Source organism: Musa acuminata, chromosome BXJ2-1 (assembly GCF_036884655.1).
Source record: "Musa acuminata AAA Group cultivar baxijiao chromosome BXJ2-1, Cavendish_Baxijiao_AAA, whole genome shotgun sequence".
Classification (NCBI taxonomy): Eukaryota; Viridiplantae; Streptophyta; class Magnoliopsida; order Zingiberales; family Musaceae; genus Musa; species Musa acuminata.
This window is the reverse complement of record NC_088338.1, coordinates 32,932,833-32,948,326: the sequence shown is the minus strand read 5'-3', so window position 1 is coordinate 32,948,326 and position 15,494 is coordinate 32,932,833. Positions and strand designations below refer to the sequence as shown.

The following is a 15,494-nucleotide window of genomic DNA, read 5'->3' as shown; positions in this document are numbered from 1 at the left end:
CTCAGTTTCATTTTTCTTTATTCTAATCCTCAATGTAATAAGACCGATTTTCATATTTTCCAAATAATATTCTCATCTTAGTTTTTTTCTTAATAGGAGGATCATCTAATTCAAAAAAAACTATCAAAACTGTCACTCCTCTATCGTCACGGCAGCCGCCCTTCTTCCTTCCCCCAACCCCCTCTTCCTCTCCTATCACCCGTCCTTCCCCATGTCTCATCCCTTCATTTCCCCCCTCCTTCCTTGTTACTCAATCTCTTCTCACTCCTTCCCTATCACCTGCCCTCTCCTCCTTTCAGCCTTCTTTCCCCCTTCCCTTCCTCTCCTCTCCTCTCCACTATCGATATGGCCTCACAGTGGGAGAAAGAGGTGACGACGACAGGCATATGCGACGAACGATGACGGAGGAGACATCTATCACGGACTTAGCTGGTTTTGCCTAAGTCGTGCGGCACCCTTGCGTGTCCATCCGCAAAGGTCAGCCTCCCCGAAGCCTCCCATTGTCCCTTAGGACCACCAAAAGAGAGAACGGGTTCGAGAGAATGCCTCAATCGGGATCCACAAGCAAACATCTCCAAAAAACACTTCATAGACAATGCAAATTACAAACAGACTTTACAAGCTCTGAACAGTGGCACAATAAAGGGTAAAATGGTCCATTACAGACCGAGAATCTCTCGCACGTGTCCACATGACACAACCTTTATTTACAAGCCTAAAGAGGCCACCAACCCAACTAAAATGAGACTATTAAGCCTTCGGCCGCCCCTCTATATGCTGTACAAGACATAAACATGCCAAAAGACATGGACATACATAAGCATTACATCAAACATCTTGTTTAGAAGTTTGTCCGTGACATTCTCCCCCACTTATTCCTTCGACGTCCTCGTTGAAGCCTTTGTCGACACTGCAACTCCTCGCCTTTGCTGAGTCTTCAATCTTCTACTCCAGCTACAATGCGCCTCTTGGCTCCTAGCTGTTCTCCACTACTATTTTTGAGTAGTCGAACCTTTGATTCGCCATGCTGCTTCAACTCACCAATGACTCTGACTCTGGTGTGGGGTTGGCTAAGTTGTGTTGATCCTTGTTGATTCCTGCGGATCCTCCAAATGAAGGAAAAGACCATCCTTACTGCGCCAGTCACTCAAATTCCTCATGCTGCTTGAACTGGGTGGATGCTTGTTGGAGCTTTAACGAGCATTGTCTCGCAAACTTCTGAAGTTTTGGGTCATTCCTCCACAAAATTTGCTCATTGACTCTTTTTTCACTTAGTTGTCACATCCAAGTATATTCGTATCACTTCCGCTTTCGATTGGCATTTCGTTGGGAAATGAAGCGGACAATCTACTCTCAATAGCACTGATCACCGTTGGTGAAGATTTGACAACTATTGTCTTCCATTATCTTTGAAGGGTCTTTGAACATCTGCAGAGCTCCTCTGCTGGATAGATAAGAGAATTGGGGTACTCGGTTTCGCCCATTCTCTTGAGAGTTGAGAAGGCAAAGGTTACTTGATTTCGCCCGCCTCCTCGAGGTTGTACTCCATGCATCGAGTTGGTTACTGGTCTTCGCCTGCTCTTTGCTCACACTTTTGAAGCACTTGAAGTGTTTGCACTCCTTGTGTTGAGTTAGCTACTGTGATTCACCTCCTCAATGCCATCGAACTTCTGGAATGCGAGAAGTTTTCACCCCAACTTGGAGTAATTCTCTCATTGGTTTGGTCGCCTCTGGGATTGTACCGTCTTATCCATCAACCCTGCCGCCTACTCCACTGAGTAGCAAAGGTACAGCATCGCGTACTGCCTGCTTTGTTCATTGGTTATGCACTCTTGCATGACCCGAAGTCCTTCACATTCGGCTATCTTGATGAGAAGCTCCTTGACACCGGTCTTACGAAGTTCCTCGGCCTCTGCCCTTCAGCCTTGTCTCGGTACTTAGAGATTGCCTCTGCATGCTCCACCTCCTCGGCCCCTTTCACGACCAAGCGCTCTCCCTCTATGAGAGCAAGGGATCAATGACTTTCACGGAAGTCCCGCCTCTACGGTACCATGGCGCTGCCATGCCCATGGCCCTACTATCCGTCGCCTCGCATCTGCATCCCTTTTCTTCATGATCAGTAGATATGTCTCCGTGGCACTCCTCTGAGTCCACCTCCATTCTAACTGATGCTTGATTTTGGGTAGCTAAGTCCCTTTGGACTCGTCGTCGCTTCCTCGCCCCTTTCGACCCCTTGCTTCAACACCTCTGTGTTCTCCAAGCAGTCCGTTTGGTCGATGGAAAGACAGACTGCAACTCCCATGCATGGCCTCTGCCATCACGTTGTAGGATTTGCACCGATTCTATTCTCCTTAGCTTCCTTGGTAGCAACGTTCGCTTACTCGACCTTGTCCTCTGACTTGTCGGGCTCCCTTAAGCGAATATGAGCTCTGGAGCAGTCCAACTCTCCAGCTGCTTCGATCATACATCTGCATGATCAAGTCCCTCCTATGGAACTCACTAGTACTTGCATTCGAACTTTTCCCTTGGTGGAACACAGCCCCCATATGCTGATGACCAAGATTTTTCATCCGATGCAAAATTCGATGCACGCCCGGAAGACCCGCCTCTGCGGTACCATGGCCTTCACTCCTTGAATCCATAGCCCTTCTTGTCGTCGTGTTGTTCACCGAAGTGGAGCTTTCAGTAGCTCCCGATCATACCTCCGTATGATCTAGTCCCTCACGGGACTAGGTCGTGTGTATCGCATTGCCACGAACTGTTCCACCACAATCCGCTGCACCATGTCGCCTCCTGGTGACATCTCCATTGCATTCTGATCCTTGTGGAATAAACTCGAATTGTGAACCCTCCATGTGTGGTCTCTGCCAATACATCGCAGGGTCTCTTCCACCTTCGATTTTGTTCGCTCCTTTGGCAATCGACCTTCATCCACCCACTCTTGAGTCACACCTAGATGAAGCACCGCTCTAGGACAGTCCGTCGCCTAGTAGCTCCCGAAGTCCACCGACTTCACTGTAATTTATGCACCATTGTCTGGATCCTGGGCCTCTGCCCCTACCAGCACAATCTCCGCTGCGCATCGCTTCCTTCATAGCAACTCGAATGGCAACACTGTGGCATATTCTTCAAGAGTACCCGCCTCTGCGTCCTCTTGCCCCGTGTTAAGGCCTTTTGAACCCACCTTCGCCTCCACAAATTGAGTCGCCTTAGTTCCTCCATCAAATGCTTCTCCGAGATAAGGTGCATGTGCCCCGAAGCTCCCTTCGTCTTTGGCACCATGCAAGATGAGTCCGCTCCGTCAGAATGAAGGACCCATGGAACAACATGATCCTACTCTTGCCTCTGCAAGAGTTCATGTCCTTGACCTCTGTCTAAGGAAAGCACTGTGCCTCTGCTCCACGTTCCAACTTCTATGCTGGCTCCCTTCATGCGGCTTGAGTACTTTGCCAAGTTACATCCAAGTTGCTCCGCTCCTCGTTTTTGCATTGAGTTGATGGTGGCCCTCGTGCCCACCATTCCACGGGTCAGCCCTCCCTTGAGTCCGATCTCCACATCGACTCCAAGTGTGCCTTCATTTAAGTTGCTTTAGGTCGCTCCCCCACTTGATCTCGCAATGCATCCACCAATGCATTCTCTCAAGCGAGATCATGCGACGACTCCTCGCCGCTTGCTCAGTCCATCGAGCTTCGTGGAGTTGTTGTTTGTTGAGGTACTCCTCCTCAACATGTGAGGTCCGTCTCACATGATTCTCCCTCTTGGATAACTGTCCCATTGGAGCAACATCTCTCTTTATTTCGGAGACCACCATCCCCTTGGACTACTTCGATCTACTGGACAAACAGTGCATTGTTCTGCCTCCTACAAACGCACTTGCTAGATTGCGACTCCACGTTAATATAGCCCCCGCTGCGCCACTCAAGGCCTAGTAACATGCTGAACTCATTGCACACTTCAGCCTCCTACGGACGTATCCTTCACATGCCGAAGAGAAAGTTTCAATGCTCCATGGCGTCGAGTTTCGGTCGCATTGGGATGGCCGCGAACATTCCATCGTCCGCATACAAGCCCATGCATGAGTACCAAATTCTTCTAGTTAATAATTCCCCTCACCTCTGTGAGCTTTGCATAACTCTTTTGGTCGTTGAGCAACTCATTCCCCTTTGCATGGTCTCATCCTTTACCAAGCGCCTCGCTTGCTTTGAGCACCATCAAGTATGGTTGTCAACGTTGAGTCGTAGCTCAAACTCAGCCATCCCAACCTTTGTGCGCTCCACATTCATCCAAGCTTGCCTGTTCTCGTGGTGCCTCTTGCGCGAAGGGTTAACCATTCCTCTGAATGCCAATCTCAGATGCCCGCTCCTCTAAGCGACTCCTTTTCCCTACATCTCCATGCCCGTTTTCCCCCAAACGGTCGCGCGTGTGCTGACTGCCCTTAACGCAGCCCCGCTAGGTCCCCCACGTTTGCATGCTAAGTGTTTCTATGAGTGCTTGTCCCGCTCTGATACCATCTGTCACGGACTTAGCTGGTTTTGCCTAAGTCGTGCGGCACCCTTGCGTGTCCGTCTGCAAAGGTCAGCCTCCCCGAAGCCTCCCATTGTCCCTTAGGACCACCAAAAGAGAGAACGGGTTCGAGAGAACGCCTCAATCGGGATCCACAAGCAAACATCTCCGAAAAACACTTCATAGACAATGCAAATTACAAACAGACTTTACAAGCTCTGAACAGTGGCACAATAAAGGGTAAAATGGTCCATTACAGACCGAGAATCTCTCGCACGTGTCCACATGACACAATCTTTATTTACAAGCCTAAAGAGGCCACCAACCCAACTAAAATGAGACTATTAAGCCTTCGGCCGTCCCTCTATATGCTGTACAAGGCATGAACATGTCAAAAGACACGGACATACATAAGTATTACATCAAACATCTTGTTTAGAAGTTTGTCCGTGACATAGCGGCGATGTAGTTTAGATATTTTTTGAATTAAGAATATTTGAAAGATATGAATATTTCCTAGAAAAATTACTCAATACAATGAGATTTCAAAACGCAAGTAAAGTAGCCGATCACTTACTTATTTAGCTCATCTCTTTTAAGTTGGGTCCAAGTTATTCCTTTAAAAATAATAAAAAATAAAAAATATATATTATATCAAATGACGGTCCAAATTATTTCTGCAATGCATACTGATTCACGATTAACATAAAGTATAATATTTAAGATGTACCAACTTTGACTGTATTTACTTCCCCCAACTTGCATCAGCATTCCATCTTTGACTGCCTCATTGCTCCAATTCCCTCTATTAATTAATGAAAGACGTATACTGTGCTTCAGAGAACTTCCCCTAATACCCTCCTCTCACAACAGTAGGGAGGAGCTTCATGGGACCCGAAAGCAGTTCCCAGTCACCCCCTGCCCTTTAAAGAACTCTAGGAAACCCCCACCCCACCCCCATTCCTTCTTCATCGTTAAACACATTACCCGACAACGTACGTATCTGGCGATGGAACGATGAGTCCCACAGCCGTCACCAATTAGAAGGCAGGTATCCCATCAAACGGGTGGCAAACCCAAAATACAAAATAAAAGCCCCGTTCTAACATCACAACCTTCGGTAGGCAATCGGACGGACCGCGATGCATGTATCAATCAGCACCAGAACAAGACAAGACGCTTCCATGGTGGGGGGTTCAAATTTCAAACTCCGTCTCAACTCTCGACGCCTTGCTTTCTCTTCTTTTCTTCTCCACTGTTGCGCGTTGTTGGCCCCAAAGGAGTGTGCGAGGACGCCACAACAAGCACTCCATGAGCTCAGGCTTTGGCTGCTAAGCCCAACCCCCTCATCTGACAGAATAGCAAATGGCTGCCGATCCAAACTCTTATGAAGAGCTCCGGAGGCAGAGAGTTAAGCAAAACCTTAAGCATCTCGAGGTAACTCTCCTAATGAACGGGAAGAGCAAATGGTACACGCCCTGCTTGGTTCATTCTTCATCTCTTTTTCTTTTCTTCGTTTTAGCTCCGTTCATTCTAGAACAGATAAGATCTTCTCTGTTTGATCATGTGTCTTTTCCTTGAACAGACAAAAAAAGATGAACTTTGTTGCATTTGGTAGAGTTTTGACGCTGTATAACGATTATAACATGTGCTTTTGGTAATTAAACGCCTTATATCGATCACTTTTACACGGTTTTGCTCTTCTTTTAGGTTTGTAGATGATTCTTTTAGGCCTCAAATGAGTCGGGTAGTCTCTGGAAAGGATTAATGGGATCTTCTGGAAAGTAGATGGCTTTGCTTATCGGTGGAAGGAAACCATACATCATTATAGCTAAAAGTATATGGCCAAATGGCTTATGAGTGTAGCTGCAATGAGTATTAAATCCTATCTTTTTCTTTGAAAAATCCAGACGTTTCTTTTCTGTTACTCCAAGCTTGAACGTAATGTAAATAGATTTTGTATGATTTTCAATTCCAATCTTGCATCTAATCATGGACGTGTTGCATTCCACCAGACAAAGTTTGCTGAATTGTCGATCAATTATCCAAAGAACATAACTAATTGGAAATTCAAAATGTATATTTGGACATTTCAAAAATAAAAAAGGGAAAGATAGATTGTTTGGTGACTTGTTTGTAATGGAGTTTCTAAACAAAGTAGATGCTGATAATCTAGTGTTTTTTTTTAGAAGTTATTAATTCTTTGCATTTGACATATCTTGTGAAAGCTTATTCTCATGTAGAAGTTGCAAACTCATCTCTACTCTATTTGAATTTCTTCGAACAACCTTATCATTAAAAGTGCTTTTATAAAAAGAAACCAACAAATGAGCTTGTAAATATAGGTAGTTTTTCTTATAAGCATTTTCGTAAGTATAAACAATGACAAACGGGGTCTATATGATCCAGTCAAAGTAAGATGAGTTAACAAAGTTCAAAATTTTCTCTAGCCTGATGATAATAATTGCTTGAATGGTGGAATAGGAATCTGAAACACAAACACATATTCAAACCATTGTATGCCAGACCAGAATTGCTTATTCAATACTACAGAATGATAATTTTAACTCGAAAAACCTACTTATTGATATTAGAAATGGGAGCAAACATATTTCACAATGATAACATGAGATGCATGTGAATGATATTGTAGAATGAAAAAAAATGCAATATTTTTAATTCTCATAAGTGTATATATGAATAGCATAAAGACAAGGAAAGACCTAGAAAATACGTAGGAATTTAGTACAGATATAAATGAGCAACTATTATATTTTTGGTCAAGAATATGATTGGATTAACCAAGGATTGAAATATTGTACTGTATTGAAGTTTCGACATTCGCTCAATACGGTACTTACTGTATACTGAGCGGTATACCGTTCGATATATATATATATATATATATATATATATATATATATAATAAAATAAAATTTCAGCAATGTCGCCTCTCTCTTCTCCCCACGGGGCGATGTCACAGAAAATCGAGGCGATGTCGCCTCGGCAACATCGCCAAAATCTTATATATATATATTTATATATAAAAGATTTTTTTATATATAAATATTTTTATAAAAGGTGATGTTGCCGACGCAACGTGACATCACCTTATATATATATATATATATATATATATATATATATATATATATATATATAAACCGTCCGGTAACGAGCGGTCTGTATATTGGTCTGCTGACAGACCGGTATGTATCGCCCGTACTGGGTGGTATTATTCGAAATTGAAGACCTTGGGATTAACAATATTGGCTGAATATTCTTCAAATGGTATTCAGAAGAGGTTATTTGAAATAACATACTGCAATAAGATTCCAAGGAATTCATGACAAAAAGACTTTCCTTGTGATGTTAAAATATAAGAAAGAAAAATACTGAAAATTGTTGTGGACAAAAGTGGAAATCTGCTCACACAGGTGTAAGAGGGATTTCTCCACATATTCACCTCAAAGATTTTGTTCTTTCCCTACTCCTCTAAGTTCAATGCTTTTCTACAAAATGCTAATATACTTTCACATTACCAAATTGATTCTTATGAAGTTTTCTATGTATAACATTTGAGTGCATGAGGCTCCCGCCAATGCAGGGGGTTAATGCACGCAGCCTTACCTTTAAATATTTAAAGAGATTATTTTCGTGATTCAAATCTTGATCTCTTAGGTTGCAAAGGAGCAATCTTACTATTGTACCAAGGCCCACCCTCTCAACATTATGAGGATGACAACAAGATAAAACATATCAATTATAAGATTTATCAAACAAAATGGAGGTACCATGAAATGGAAGGCAACTTCTGTCAGTTGTTGGACTTGCACAAGAAAGTAAAATGCTTATTTCTGAGTTAGAATGTCAAGGAGGGAGATGCATGAGCTCAACCTTTTTATCTGCCTTTTAGAACAGAGAAAACATAGGTAAAATTGGTAAGATGCTAAGTCACTAAGATTTACACTGCAGTTGTGTAAATCGGAGGAGGAAAATTGTAAGTCTTTGTTTGCCACAACAACTAAATAGAACAGTGAGACTAGAGCACAGAACAAGGGTGCTATTCCATGATTAGGCTGGGTTCATACCTATGTGCCTATCATGGAAGAAGGTGACATGCCATATAAGAATAATATATAGATCTGTGTGAAAAGCAATGTAAAAGAGAATAGATAGCAGACTAGCAGTAGGAAGCAACCTGCCAGTTTTAGAACACTGTAACTTGGGCATTGTAACTTGTAACTTGAATTGATATTAACTATTAGGTGATATACTTCATTATAGCTTGTGCATAATGAGATGCCTATATATTCTTGAATTAACGTGGAAACAATTTCACCACCATGAATCTGTGAGCTTTAGTGCAATATCTTCAGGGACAACATAGATTTTAGCTTGAATTATTCTTTATCTGTAAGGTCAAATGCACAATTTCTTACACACAATCGTTTGCTGTTGCTTGTTTTCTGGACTTAACACTGTTGTGGAAATTTAATTATATTTTAAAAGAAGGATCTAGATGGAATTTGTGACCTGGATTCTAAGTTTTATGACTAATTTTGTGGTAAATAAGAGATCCGTGCTTCCAACTGACCATTGGATAATGTGGTATAAATTCACCATTACTTGGATCAGTTGGTCATGAAGAACCACAAGGATTGATCAAGTTGTCTTGAAAAAAAAATTCCAAAAAATTTGAATAATATATTTTAATGATATGAACATATTTTGTGCTGAATAAAATGACTAGTATTGAATCACATGTTGAGGAAAACCTTGGGAATGTTGGTAGTTACAAATTTTCTCTGAAAAGCATTTTTTTTTATAATTATTCTTACACTTGTAGACGTGAGATGGATATGATTCATGGTAAAGATAGTTTCCATGTTGTATCTCTCTACTAATTAATAATTATTATTTTTAATTCTCTTTGGTGGAGAAGGAATTAGGGATATCACGTATCTCAAAAAGCCTCTTAGAAGTTGCAAAGTGCGAGCATAAGCTATTGGTAAGTTCAGCTATGAGCCTGAGGTTCGGTTTATTACTTCTATTGCAATTGAAAATTAACTTGTTTATTATGTATTGATTATAAATTTTGAAAAATCTTGCTAACACAATCGCACTTTTTTAGCTTATTCAAGAACTTTTATGTCTGAAGTACATTATTTTTTTATTTATTCTTGAGTATGCAGTTGAATTATTGATCAGATATTTGATGTGAAGATTAGGACATTTGTTTAGAGAACTGAAATCATTCTTGTTATTTTGCTTCTTGGTGCCTGGTTGGTCACTGCAAAAACATACAACGATTGTGCATCTGAATATTCAATATAAATGAATTCTGAAATGTGATGTCTTTTGCATCTTTAGTAGAAACCATACTCTTAAATTAAAGTTTATATGAGACCTTGTTGTGTTCATTAGTTTTTTTTAATTGCAGAAACCTCGTGCAAGCCCCAAAATGAAGAAAATTTTTGGAAAGATGGAAATAAGGCGTTCCTCAAGAGCTAGAAATCTAGTTCCTTCATATCGTGATCAAGTAAGAATGTGTCGTATCATGACAAGAAAAACAAGGCTTGTGTCTTAATTCAAGTGCACACATGGCTTGTGGGAAAAAGGAAAAAAAAGGTTCACATCACAAGTGTATATCTTGACATCTGATGTTCGGTTTTGACTCTGGATTTTAGTCCAAAACATATCCTTCAATAGTTTCTAGAAATACAAATATCTTTGAAAAAATTAAGCCCATGGATTAAGCACAAAAGTTGTCTTCACATATCCTCGTATCCAGCATATCAGAAGACTAAACTTACAAGTGCTATTCTTTGAGATACCATGCAATGCATGTATGTGCACTTGATCCTTTTGTTTATTTTTGTATGTGCACTTGATCCTTTTGTTTATTTTACCAGTTTGGATTAGAAGGAAGGTGTTCAATTTTTTTTTTTTTTTATAAAGACAGGAGGTCTAGAAAATATGGGTGCTTTCTAGATCTTAGTGTATTTTCTTTTGGATTGGGAGATGACTGTGAATGAATAGACCAATTGTTGGAAAAGTAAAGTTGTACCTTTACCTAGTCTATGGCCGAAATGTCTGGCCAGAAATTCACTGCCTATTTAAAATGCTAAATGATTTTAGAAGGGGGCTGATTTATGGAAGCACTGTCATTCTTAACCTAATTCAAAGTAGCACATGAATGTTTATATCCAAAAGTAGGGTATGGTACACTTAGGGTGATTGTAGCCTGTTGCAGTGCCATTCAAATACTGATATTAACATTATGTGCATAACAACTGATAGCAGCAGCATGCTCGACCATTGCAAGCCGGTCCAATGAAATTCCAATACTTCTTGGAGATTGGTAGCAATTTTGTGTAGTAATGCAAATTGTTAGGTTCATCTCGACCACAACTTCACCACTAATGATAAATGAGTTATCTCCCTTGTGTAGCATCAGTGTTGTTTAGTTGATTTAATATGCAAAAGGTCAGATTTATCTCTAAGGTGTGGTATAGCTCTTTAGCTCTGAGGCTTAGAAAGAAAGGTAAGTTCATGTCATGACAAACTACAAATCCTCTCTTGAACCTGAGGAGCCTGTCATCTGTAATTAATTATTGCTCTCTGCCATTACCTCATGCTGACAATTTCCAATTACAAAAGCTAGTTCATTAAAGTTCCTAAGAAATTTTCCTCAGGTGGATGATATAGAACTTCGATCACATCGCAGAAGGTATCACTTATTGATCTCTACTGCAATGTTTCTTGAAGTATGTTACTTTGATGCATATCATTTTCACCAGATACTGTAAGAGTGAACAACGTGGAAGGGTGTATACCGGAAGAATTGCATCATACGAAGAACAACATCGTGCTGTAGAGAAAGCTGAGGAACTTCAAAGCAATCTAGATCCAATCTACCCATCTTTTATCAAATCTATGGTTCGATCACATGTGTCTAGTTGCTTTTGGCTTGTAAGTTGTTTGCTTAAATATGAAGCTGAGATATATCATAGTTGCCTAAGATAAGCATAAAAAGGGTTTATATGCTGTAATAAGGGTCTTCCGACGAGGTTTTGCAAGGAACATCTTCCTCCATATGAACTGAAAATGGTACTGGAAGATGAGAATGGAAATGAATTTGATGCCATCTACATCGGAAACCGGACTGGTCTAAGTGGTGGATGGAGAGGTTTTGCTATGGAACACAATTTGGAAGATGGTGATGTCTTGGTATTTGAGTTAAGGGAACCAGCTAGATTTAAGGTAACTTTCTGTGCACCTTTATGCTCTCATCTTTTGTCTGTCAATTTACTGATCAGTTTGCATATTAAACTGGACTTGAATGCTCTCAACTATTATATATTGAATACCACTAGGACTGATAATTCTTGCCTTTCATAATATTATATCTGAAACCATTTAACTAGTAGGAATCAATATGTACACACTTGAATATTTGTCTTGTAGCAGGATCAAAATTGAATTGTCATGAATAGCAAACTAATCTGATTGTTGGACTTAAATAACACTAAATGAAAGTTTACAGTTAAAAAGGGAAAGGGTCTGCTCTTGTGAAAATTTAATTCGGTAGGTAGTGAATCCATTTTATGTCACTCCAGTTTTTGCAGCATACATCTGAGCATATCTAATTACATTACCGAAGGAGAACTTTTACTTATTGGAAGCTGATATCATTCTGACGGATCAAGATATCAAAGATACCATACTTTGATGAATGATATTCGAAGAACTCTACCGAGATGACAACCGGATGCTGCCACACCTACATCAATGTTCATGACATTTACTGCATCAAGTACTGTTGTAGTATATACTTATAACTGGAGTTAGACTTGGGTAGAGTTGTCCATATCTCGGGTGTTGGTTGATCTTAATTATCAACCATTGATAGTGAAGCAATTTCTTGTCTGATTATCACAACTGCATCAAGTTCATGACATTAATTATGTGATTGCAGATTTACATTATAAAAGCCATTGATAGTGAAGCTCACGAGGATAAGATTACGAATAGGCATACAGAAGGCACAGAATCACAGGGAACAGAAGAATCTCCGGAGCAGTTACTTGCTTCTCAAAGTCGCAAAACAAGATCTGGCTCTAGAAGAAAACCCGCAAAGACTAAAAAATCTGCCTACAGTTAGATTGTCATTATAAAGAAAGATAGATCATATATTCTGGCATTCATGTCAGTCCATTTTGGAAACATTTTATTGGCCTGTAGAATGTGTGACGTGGTTATCAAGCTGCAGTGAGGTTGCAACCTGGAGTAGATTGCGGTTGAGTTGATTTGATGCTTACTGGTTTGGTTGACACTTGTGATCTATCAGTGAACGACTGTATGAACTCCTGGAGGGAAATGAAAGATATGTTTTTTATGTTATGTACAGTCTTCCTGTAGCTGATTTGGGCTTTGATAATGATTTTTTTTTTTATGTTGAAGTGATACAGGAAGTAGTTGGAGTGATTTTGAGATAAGATGTTAGAACGTTTGCAGATTTTAAGCTTGTGGTTGATCTTCTTAAGAGATCGGCATTCTTGGAACTTTATAGGGGTTTCTTCTTTCAAATTACTGCTTAAGGACGACAGAAAAGATTTATATATTGCTTATTAAAAAAGGATGAATACATGGTTATTTATAGGGCTTCTAAATCCTAACTTCTAATAGGACTCCTACTCAAGACTCCTATTCTTTTACAACTCTTAATGTTCTTTAAGAACAACTCTTAATAGAATTTATACTCAAGACTCTTATTCCTTTATAACTCCAAATGTTTCTCTAAGAAATAATTTTCTAATTCTAGCTGACCTCTTCATCCCTTTAATAGGGGTCGGCTAGATAGGTTAACATTAATGCCCTTCTCAATTAGGTCTCTCCTAGCTAAAGTCCTAACATAATATTGTTCTTTTATGACTTAAATCATCTTTTTTAAATCTTAGTAATTTTGTGGAGTGCTTGTTTAAAGCATTCTCTTGGTGTAGATTGAGGATCCATTGTAATGATAAGTAATTTTAGGATTAGATTAATATTTTTATTATTTAGAATGACAAGGTTTAATATATATTATGTTAGAAATATTATGGGTAATATTAGAGAAAAAAAAGGTGTTAAGATTTTCTTAAAAATGATTTTGATTTGACGATTTGAATTTGAATGAATTTTTATCCAAATCATGATCTTGGTTTATTGGAATTACTTGAGATCTTCTTTATGAATCAAAATCTTATATCTCCTACGTTTCCTTTTACCATTTCCTAAAGAGGAGATCTATAAAACTAACCATGGTCTTGATAATTATGTTTTGAAACTTTATGTAAATCAAGATCGTTCATCATGACTTCTTGCATTTTATTAAAGAAATTATTTAAATGAATCATGTCTTTTGGTATTTACACGATCCTTGAGATTTTATCTTTCATGACATGATGTGATTGTATTTATGGCTTGTATGCCTTGAAATGATTAAAATATTTTACATTATTTTGTTCTTCTCATCTTCTTTCTTGTTTACAATGATAAAATGAGGAGAAATTTTGATCATGTATGATAGGATATAATTGCTATAATGAGAATTTTACACTATTACATGATAGAAGATAAGATTTCCCCAACTTGATAGAGGATAAGATTTCCCCAATTATATGAGGAAATATCTCTATTCTGTTTATTCTGTTGAGGGAAATCCTTCCTCTTAATCTGTATAAATAGGAGAGGGAACATGTTAATAGATTAAAGCTAAAGCTATTTCATTTCTACAATAAAGCTTCTTCAATTATTGTTCTTATCTTCTATTATTTCTATCATGGTCTCAGAGCAGTGAGAAAAGCGAAGCTTCGCTCTTGCCTTTGGCCAGCGACCAACGTCGCTGAGAAAAGCGAAGCTTCGTCCTTGTCTTCGGCCAGCGACCAACGCCGCTGCAGCCACATTCCTGAGAGGCTTCACGGCCAATTCTCATCTTCCTCACCGCGGTAGTCTTCGCTGATCTGCCAACAGTCGGCGGACTTAAGGAGAACGAAGGGCGGATGTAAGGAGAACGAAGGGAACGCCTGTGCCCTCACAACAACAGCGATCTGCTCTTGCCATACTCACGAAGCCTCTTGCTTTAAACCATTCTTTGTATCGATCCAAGATTGGTATCTTTGTTAGGAGCACCATCTTACGGGGGCATGATAGAAGATAAGATTTCCCCAACTTGATAGAGGATAAGATTTCCCCAATTATATGAGGAAATCTCTCTATTCTGTTTATTCTGTTGAGGAAAATCCTTCCTCTTAATCTGTATAAATAGGAGAGGGAACATGTTAATAGATTAAAGCTAAAGCTATTTCATTTCTACAATAAAGCTTCTTCAATTATTGTTCTTATCTTCTATTATTTCTATCATTACATGCCTTAATAACATGTTGGAAATTATATGTTTTGGATACAAAAATTTCCATGATCATGAGCATGTTTTATCTTCATGATTGAATTAGAAAATCTATAGCAAAACCTTGTCTGAATGCATGAAAGTGTTAAATTTTATTTTCGGATCTTCTTGATCCTAACAATTGGATTTTCTCGATACATTATTCTCTTCTGGACTTAATAAACATATGTCAAATTGAGTTTGATTCATATAATTGATTTTTGACATATGAAATCAACTAGCAAATGCATCTCTCATAGACTTATCATGTGAAAAATATCTTTCGAGAAATGGATTTGATGATTCCTTCTTATATCTTTAGAGAAATAGTTTTACGTGCAAGAATTTGATTCACACACGTATCTTGATCCTTGTAAAAATGAAGTGTGCTTTAATATCTTATCAATTTTAACTTCATTCGAGTAAGCCCACAAGTGACTTTCCTCCTTCATGCAAAAATATAATAATAAATAAAGAGGAAAAAGTAATGAAAGCTATCTCCATGTTTGTATAATTGATATCCTATCACTCATTGTTGAAAAGTGACATAAACCTAGTT

At 39.2% G+C, this 15,494-nt stretch overlaps 1 protein-coding gene across 1 annotated transcript; it reads left to right on the top strand.

Annotated features, from left to right (window-relative positions):
* The first annotated feature begins 5,732 nt into the window (after positions 1-5,732).
* On the top strand, positions 5,733-12,909 carry LOC135599109 (B3 domain-containing protein Os05g0481400-like). Its single transcript, XM_065093851.1, has 7 exons — positions 5,733-5,940; positions 9,449-9,514; positions 9,947-10,045; positions 11,202-11,236; positions 11,307-11,478; positions 11,563-11,769; positions 12,485-12,909. The coding sequence occupies exons 1-7, from the start codon at positions 5,869-5,871 to the stop codon at positions 12,668-12,670; spliced, it is 837 nt and encodes a 278-aa protein (XP_064949923.1). The 5' UTR covers positions 5,733-5,868; the 3' UTR covers positions 12,671-12,909.
* Positions 12,910-15,494: the final 2,585 nt, after the last annotated feature.